The sequence below is a fragment of the Rhipicephalus microplus genome, chromosome 8 (genome assembly GCF_043290135.1).
Source record: "Rhipicephalus microplus isolate Deutch F79 chromosome 8, USDA_Rmic, whole genome shotgun sequence".
NCBI classification, from domain to species: Eukaryota; Metazoa; Arthropoda; class Arachnida; order Ixodida; family Ixodidae; genus Rhipicephalus; species Rhipicephalus microplus.
Genome location: NC_134707.1, coordinates 80,483,512 through 80,492,976, shown reverse-complemented (window position 1 = coordinate 80,492,976; position 9,465 = coordinate 80,483,512). Strand labels below are relative to the sequence as shown.

Below are 9,465 nucleotides of genomic sequence, written 5' to 3'. Positions count from 1 at the left end.
TCCACAATAGAGGGACGCGGTTTCGTAGCTCGGCAGGCTTCCCTTTGAGGAGTGGTGAATTGGTGCTGTCGTGTAGTGCTTTTGGTCTCGACATCCGCAATAGAGGGACGCGTGTTGGCTGTCCAGCAGACTTCCCCCCTAGTAGTGGTGCGCTGTTGATGATGATGAGAGGGTGCTTGTGGCTCGCGGATGTCACAGTTTCGCCGATCGTCGGGAACTCATCTGTGATTTGATCAGTAACACTCTTAGAGACAGGATTTAAATCAAACAGAGAACGTGAAAACAAGAGTCATACCTTGTCCACCGATTTAACACCCTCGATAGAGGAATAAATGAGAATCCAGGTACACTTGCAGCAATTAAATCAATGGAAAACAATAACGGCAATAATGAAAATAATAATTGAGTTCACGGCACTGCAACTTCGAAGGGCACTGGACAACTCAAAATATTTTTAAGTGTAACTACTCTTCCTGAGTACAGCTATCATCTGTTTCTGTTTTTACCTTACTATCCGATCAATTGTGCCAAGCATGACCTGCCCAACAGCAACCCTATGCACAATTGGGAGGCCCCTACTGCACGCATAATCCAGAAGCGGGCAAGAATTGACATTGCACCCGCTTGCCAGCCTCTGCGGCAATACGCGGCGCCCTTCTTTCAACGTCGAGATGTCGACGTGGCGCTGAGTAGTTAACCCATTGACTTCGCGGCCAGCGATCCGCCGGTCGCTACGGCCGAGGCCAAAATTTCTTTGACCGGCGAAACGCCGGCCACTTAAAAAATTATTGTTTTTCATGATCTTTCATAGGTGGCAGCACATTGGTTGGTGTTTGCCTTTTGTTTGATGTGTTCTCCACTAGATGGACATAGTTGTCCACTGTTATTTTTGTGCGCGTTTGAAGCTGTTTTGTGTGCGAAGTGAGCGAGGCGATTGCGACCGGTCTTGTTCAAAACATGGCATCGCGGCAAAAGCGTGGTTTGACAGAAGACGAAATTCTGCAACTTGTGTTTGACAGCGACGCCGAAAGTGACATTTGTGATGATGAAGATGTTTTATTAGACGATGGGGAGGATCAAAGTGACGAAAGTAGTAGTGATGAGGAGGAGGAAGAGAACGTGTGTGCAGCAGAAGATTCGCTGGATACTTTGCCGCCTTCTCCAAAGGCGCGAAAGATGGAAGAATGGCAATGGAAAGCAGATGACAGTGTGGAAAATATTGTCAAGCACTCCTTCAGCGGCCAGCCTGGCATCAAGAGATCCATCGAGCTTCAAGTAGGTGAAAGTCCCACTGCTCTTGGAATGTTCAATGCGCTTCTTGGAGTGGCGATTTGGAGCATCATCGCGTTGCACACAAACGCCTTCGCACGCAAAAGGCAGCTTTTGCATCCTGACTCCTCATGGCATGAAACAACCGCCGACGAAATGAAAGCCTACTTCGCCTTGTGTGTGCTGATGAGCGAAGTAAAGAAGAGTAGCATTCAGTCCTACTGGTCGATGAGGTCTGTTACCAGCATACCATTTTTTGCCACTGTGATGTCAAGACATCGTTTTTGGGCGCTGTCGCGGTACCTGCATTTCTGCAACAACAGCCTTCCCCAAAGTGAAGACCGGCTCTGGAAGATACGGCCTGTCCTCGATATCATAATCAAGTCCATTGGTGCAGCGTATAATCCCGAAGCAAGTGTTGCGGTAGACGAAAGTCTGATGAAGTTTTGCAGTCGTTTGTCCTACGTACAATTCAACCCCTCGAAACGAGCAAGATTTGGAGTGAAATTCTACAAACTCTGTGAGTCATCTAGTGGCTACTACCTCAATTTTTCAATTTATACTGGAAAAAGTGAAAAGACGCCAGCAACAGATGGGCTATTGTGCAGTGAGTCCGTTGTTCTTGACCTCGTTGGAAAACGCCTTCCTGACGGCCACACAATATTTATGGACAACTGGTACTCTTCGCCAACACTTTTTCGTCACCTCAAAGATGCGGGTTCGAATGCAGTTGGTACAGTTCGTCTACACCGCAAGAATATGCCAAAAGGCTTCAAGCAGCTCAAGTTGAAAAAAGGTGAATGCGGAGTTCTCTTTGCGAGAGGGATCATGGCTCTAACATGGCAAGATAAAAAGCAGGTCACTATACTGTCGATCGTGCACAGTGGAGCAAATGTGATTGATTCCGGCAAGAAGGGTCGCGGGAACGGCCTGCCAGTTTTGAAACCGCAAGTTGTATCAGACTACAACCGAGGAATGGGAGGAGTTGCTTGCTTCTTTTCCCATTATGAGAAGATACGCAAAAGGCTACAGGAAAATTTTCTTTTACATTATGGACATTGCTGTCTATAACAGCTATGTTTTATTTGGAAAAGCTACCGTCAAAGCGGCTCCACTACACCGATTGGAAGGTCAATCTCGCCGAGGCCATTTTCGAAAAGGTCGCTCTGCGCCTTTACTGCGGCCGAAGAAACCCACCTGTCGCGGCTACACCAATGGGCCTGCAAGCTTCCGAGTGGGCTCATTTTCCTCGTCAGATCCTTCTGAACAAAGTAAAAAAAATCCATCCAGGCTTTGCGTAGTTTGCAATTCACATGGCAAAAAGTCCGAGAGCCTGTGGGAGTGCGAAGAATGCGAAGTTGCGCTTCACATGCCTGTGTGTTTTAAAGAATTTCGCACACGCAAATCATACTGACCGAGTTGTTGCAGTAAAGCAATGCAAACAGAATAAAGCAAGAATTGTGGTTCTATGACGTTTCTTGCGGACTTTATTGCAATTTTTATACACCGCCCCATGCCGCCCGCTGGCGTGAAATTTTTGCCGCGGAGTGGTAGACAGGACCGGGCGCGCAGTGCGCAGAAGCCAATCAGTTAAAGGCTTAAACTTCCCTAAAAAGCTCTTTTCCCACACTCCGAACCACAAGAGCCATGCGGTGTCGTCTGGTCGGGAACAATACGTTAGTGAAAGAAAGGATACACAGACCGCAGACATCGTAAAGGTGAAAAGGAGAAAAGGGAGAGGGAAGGAAAAGGAGCGCCCGGGGGAGTCCACCTTATATTCCTCTTTTTTTTCTTCCTTCTCCTCTCTCTCCCCCTCTGATTTAGGATTGTATAAAGCTGAGCACCAAAAAAAACTGTACCCTCAATCCTGATGAATGCCAGACTCTGGCTGAAACGTCTAAAAAAAACATGTCGTGACGTAACGGATGATCTACTTGACTACTTGCAAAGCTACGGCTACGGCCACTCAACTACCATGCCTGCCTCTATATATATACATAGAGCATCGAACGCGTAATTCGAAGGTCGTAGGTTCGATTCCTGCTCACAGTTGGTAATTTTTTCATCCACTTTTCTTTCTTCTTATTTACATTCCATTGGTTTTAATAACTTCCCCTGTACATTCCTTGGCACTACTGTCTGTTAGATCTCATTAATATTGTGTCAAAACACGGAAAAACGAGCCCTTAGGTATACACTTCTTTCCCTTATATATATATATATATATATATATATATATATATATATATATTGTGAAGAAGAAGATGTGCCAGCAGCAAGCAGCATCGCCAACGCCCGGCTCTCTCGGCTCGTGCTTCGGTTCGTTGTCCTCACATTTGGTGGAGGTGCTGTTAATCCCCGTTGCTACACCCTGGAGCTGCGAAGCCGCACGCTACCACCTGTCATGACTACCAACGCCACTACATTGACGCCTTCACTCCAGTTCAACTGCCCTGGCCATCCTACGATACGGGAGCCGAAGGTCTTCAGCGGTGCGGATGGGACCGACGTCGAAGACTAGCTCGAGCACTACGAACTGGTGAGCGCCAACAATAAGTGGGATGAAGCCGACAAGCTGGGCCACGTGATATTTTATCTCACTGGCGTCGCCGAATTGTGGTTTAATAACCACAAACACAACATCCCCACGTGGAGCGTCTTCAAGACGTCATGTGCTGAAGTGTTCGGTCGGCCGGCTGTCCGCAAGCAGAGGGCAGAACAGCGCTTGCGCGTCCGCTCTAGGCATACTGGCAAGACCTTTACCAGTTATATTGAGGACGTCGTCGACCTTTGTCGACGTGTGAATGACACCATGCCCTTTGGGCTTTGTAACGCGCCCGCCACGTTTGAACGACTTATGGATAATACGCTACGTGGCCTCAAGTGGAATATGTGCCTCTGCTACCTCGACGATGTCGTGGTTTTCTCGCACGACTTTCCTACGCACCTCCTTCGCCTCAGGCAGGTTTTGACTTGTCTGACCAACGCTGGCCTGCAGCTTAACCTGAAAAAATGCCGTTTCGCTGCACGTGAGCTCGTCATCCTAGGCCACATCGTGTCGAAGCACGGCGTATTACCTGACCCAGCAAAACTTCGAGCAGTCGCAGAATTTCCCAAGCCGACGACCATGAAGGAACTTCGCAGTTTTGTAGGCCTATGCTCATATTTCCGGCGCTTTGTTCGCAATTTCGCATCCATCATGTCACCATTACCCAGCTTCTTCGCGGTGACGTGACCCTCTCCTCCTGGTCCCCTGCATGTGACGTTGCCTTCACTACTCTGCGCCGTCTGCTCACCTCGCCACCTATTTTTCGCCACTTCGACCCGACGGCTCCTACCAAAGTGCACACCGACGCCAGCGGCGTCCGGCTAGGTGCTGTCCTCGCCCAACGAAAACACGACTATTCAGAATACGTTGTAGCCTACGCTAGCCACACTCTGACGAAAGCCGAAACTAATTACAGCGTGACAGAAAAAGAGTGTTTGGCTCTGGTGTGGGCGCTTGGAAAGTTCCGGCCGTACTTATACGGCCGCCCGTTCTATCTAGTAACTGATCACCACGCGCTTTGCTGGCTCTCCACGCTGAAAGACCCTTCTGGCCGCCTTGCGCGATGGGCACTCCGCATCCAGGAGTACGACATTCGCGTCATATACCGCTGTGGACGCAAACACTCTGACGCTGACGCCCTGTCCCGCTCCCCTTTGCCACCAGATCCGACGTGCCGAAACACGTGCCTTCAGTACTTGTCATCGTTAAATCTTGACTCAATTGCCACCGAACAACGTCGTGACCCGTGGATCGCATCTCTTCTCGAATATCTATCCGGTACGCCCAACCTTCCGCTATCTCGATCCCTTCGACGTCAAGCTTTCCATTTTGCCATCCGCGATCAACTTCTCCATCGACGCAACTACTCTCCTGATGGCCGCCAGTGGCTACTGGTCATTCCACGAACTTTGCGATCGCAGGTATGCGCTTCTCTTCACGACGATCCACAATGTGGCCACGCCGGGGTGTTCAAAACATATGAACGCCTTCGCCATCGCTATTACTGGCGCGGCATGTACAATTTCGTACGCAAATTTGTGCAGTGCTGTCCTGACTGCCAGCGACGCAAATCAACACCGCTACGTGCTACTGGCGAATTGCAGCCACTTCCATACCCTGCCAAGCCTTTTGATCGCGTTGGCGTTGACCTCTACGGCCCCCTTCCATTGACATCAAATGGCAATCGGTGTAATATAGTGGCGGTCGGCCATCTAACACGCTACGCCGAAACAGCCACTTTACCGAGCGCTACCGCTTAGGATGTCGCCTCTTTCATTTTACGTCAATTTATCCTTCGACATGGCGCACCTCGGGAGCTCCTTAGTGACAGAGGCCGCGCTTTTCTCTCCGAGGTCTTCGAAGCTCTGCTTTCGGAATGCCACGTCATTCATCGGAAAACGAGAGCATACCACCCGCAGACTAATGGGCTAACAGAACACTTTAACCGCACGCTGGGTGATATGCTCTCAATGTACGTGGCATCTAATCATAGCAACTGAGACCGTGTTCTCCCATACGTGACATTTGCATACAATACTGCAATACAAACAACCACGGGATTTTCACCTTTCTTTCTTCTTTTTGGATGTGACCCTTCCCATACAATTGATACTCTACTTCCCTACCGTCCTGATGCTTCTGAATATCCACCTATCTCCGATGCTGCTCGACAAGCCGAAGAGTGCCGCCAGCTCGCCCGTGCGTTCACCTCGGACGAGCAGCAACGCCAGAAAGAAAACCGTTGCACCTCTTTTCCGGATCCCAACTATGCCCCAGGGTCTCTCGTGTGGCTTGCCATCCCATACCAAACTCCGGGACTCTCATCAAAACTTGTCCCCCGGTACGAGAGCCTTACACCGTTTTACAGAAAACCTCTCCAGTTAATTACCTAATTGAGCCAGTTTCCCGATCGGATGACATGCGCCGGCGTGCACGTGACATCGTCCATGTTTCCCGCCTAAAACCGTATCATGAGCCTCTCCCTGAAACTTCTTAGGTCGCCAGAATGGCTCTTTTTTCAGCGGGGGCGATTGTGAAAAAGAAGATGTGCCTGCAGCAAGCAGCATCGCCAACGCCCGGCTCTCTCGGCTCGTGCTTCGGTTCGTTGCTGTGCCGATCGCTGGACGGTTCTTCACGCTGTCTCGTCACAAATACACAGACCGCAGACATCGTAAAGGTGAAAAGGAGAAAAGGGAGAGAGAAGGAAGGGAAAAGAGCGCCCGGGGGAGTCCACCTTATATTCCTCTTTTTTTCTTCCTTCTGCTCTCTCTCCCCCTCTGATTTAGGATTGTATAAAGCTGAGCACCAAAAAAAACTGTACCCTCAATCTTGATGAAGGCCAGACTCTGGCTGAAAGTACTTGCAAAGATACGGCTACGGCCACTCAACTATCATGCCTGCCTCTATATATATATATATATATATATATATATATATATATATGCACGAACATACATATATATATATATACGCACGAACATAGATACGCGCACGAGCGACGACCATTGCGACGCGATTGTGTGCGCATATATGTACAAACACACATGTGAAATAATACAGAATTTGCAGTTTAGTTTGTGAATTGGTAGCCGTATACGTCTTGCTCAAAAAACGAGCACATCCGAAAAATACACTTGACGCAAACGATTTCCTAAAGTGCTTGCTCATATAAACAAACCATGCTCCGTGCTTAGATAAGCCTAAATATAGATAAAAATGTACACACGATACGTAACGGTTTAATCAACAAGAATTAGGTCATCACGAGTGAATCGATAAGATCATACTTTCGTACGGTAGCCGTCACCTGCTTTATAATGCGCAATATTCGAATTTGTGCCGTTCTCCATCGCCTGTCGTCTGCAACCTTCGGGAAGATATAGAACGACAGGTTACCATGTTTCCACCGCAGTGCCACGCATTTCGGCACACTTCAATGGTCATTGAACATCGCTTACTTCATTTTTGGGTTCACGCATACAACATGGCGAAAATAAAGGAACTATGCAGCCGCTTCTCAAAGCGCGCAACATGGTTACATATAGCTTTTTTCAAGGTCAACTGTTGGTGCCATTTTCAGACGCAGTCGCCAGGTGGCGAGCACTTTCTTGGAGTCGCACATTTGCTTTCTCTGGAAGAGTGTATAATAAAATTTCCAGACCCTGGTAATCAAGCTAACACAACTGGCACAATATTTTCCATAATTCAAAGCCTTATAGTCGGCTCCAGGTCGAAACCTATCTTAATACAAAATAAAGTACGTTTTCAGCTATTCTTCTCTGCTTGCGACATTAATCTGCAAGCGAACAGGCCTGGGGGTTCAACGCCACGCACAACAAGCGATAACACCACGCCCAACCAATAAACAGAAGCTCATGTGAGCGGCGTTTCTTTTTTTTTACGTCATACAGCAACAACGCTATCTTTATTTAGCAACTGCTTGCACTGCATGAAACGTCCAGCACACGTACGCGACCATTGCAATATACCTCAGTTGCGTAGAGGCTGGTGAAGCGGTTTTAGTTGTCCAGCCAAGTTGGATAAACATTTTGCATAAAAATTTAGTAAGCCCAGAAACACCCATAACTTGGTCACACTGTAGGTTTGCGTGCTTCAAACACCGCTTTCCCATTGCCCGCTGTGGAATGCATACCATGTTGGTCTGTTTTGTGCCCCAGGTATACTGTTATCTTTCTTGAAACAAATGTATTTCGCCACATTTACTCATATTCCATGCTTGCGCAGAGCCTTTAGAACTTCATTCGTTCAACTGTAGCACTCTGTTAGGGCTTTTCCAGCAACAAGTACGTCGTATAAGTAACAGGCTGTGCCAGGTATGCTTTGCAAAACCTGATCCATGACTGGCAGAAACATTGACAGTGCACTCGCAACGCCTTACGGCGACCGCGGGTATCTAAAGCGACCTATGTGCGTCTTTATCGTTAGAAGTTCTTCAGCACGCTCATCTAACTCAAGCAGTAAATACACTTTGGCCAAGTCTAAACCAGTGAACACGGTTCTTCCGAGAGGGGACGCAATAATGTCATCGAAAAGAGGTAAGAAATGGTTATCTACATCAATGGAGTTGTTCACATTGACTCTAATGTCTTGGCCACTTTTCTTGGCCATAATAACTAGCGGCGTCACCCATGGCGCTGTGCCACACCCGGTAAATTACTCCACCCATCTCTAGTTCCATCATTTCTTTTTCCACTTGTTCTGGCAAAGCATACGGTACAGGCCTAGCTTTACAGAAAACCAGAATTACGTTCTCTTTTGCGGAAATGCTATAGCCTTGCAATAGCACCTTATTCTGCTTAAAAAGCGACACCTTACTGTTGTTTTAATGGTTCTACAACTTCTAGAGACTTTACGGGCGCGGCTGCTTGTAGCTTAAGCTCAACGTCGTGCAATGTCTGCATGGCATCGAACCAGTTCACTTCTGTATTTGCAATACAGTCACGACCGAGAAGCACAGGCACGGGCCCACCTTCTTCATATTGGCAACGACAAGTGGTAGGCGGTGGCTTTGCTTCCCGCAACTGACATCAACTTGCGCAACACACTTTCCACAGATTGCGGTGCCACTGTACACTCAAAAGTTTTTCGTCTTCGATGTTTTACAATAGGCCGGGGAAGTTTATAGCGTCTTTTTCAGACATAAATGTATGAGCAGTCTCCGTATCAATCTCCATCGTTACTTTGTGGCCATTTATGGTTACCTTTACCACTATGAGAGGCACCCTGCCTCCTCTGTTAGTTTGGCATATAGTAAACAAATCCTGCCCTGCTGCCGGTTCTTATTCTACCGCGTACACAACTCCCTTTTGCACATTTTCGCGACATGACCAAGTTTAGAGCACTTAAATAAGGCATTTTCTTTTCCAAAATAGCCGCCTTCTAGGAGGGCACTTCCCACCGCACCTATGACAACCTATTGAAGTTGTTTGGGTATAGAATATTCAGGTACCTTTCTTGTTGCACTAGGCTCCACTTGGCTTCCTTGCCTATGTAGTTCAGCGTTCCTGGCTCCAGCGTTGTCGGACAGCATGTCTTCGGTGTCTTACTGTGCGTCTTCCATAGCGGTGGCTACCTTGCACACTCGGTCACAAGTGACATCGACGTCGGGCAATGATAGCAGGCGGCAC

General features: G+C 48.0%; 1 protein-coding gene across 1 annotated transcript; it reads left to right on the top strand.

Moving 5' to 3' along the window:
* The first annotated feature begins 899 nt into the window (after positions 1 to 899).
* LOC119165076 (piggyBac transposable element-derived protein 4) lies at positions 900 to 3,389 on the top strand. Its single transcript, XM_075870639.1, is given in 4 exon segments — positions 900 to 2,255; positions 2,257 to 2,368; positions 2,370 to 2,544; positions 2,547 to 3,389. Coding segments are annotated over 4 exon segments (1,722 nt in total). The 5' UTR covers positions 900 to 957; the 3' UTR covers positions 2,684 to 3,389.
* The last annotated feature ends 6,076 nt before the right edge of the window (positions 3,390 to 9,465 follow it).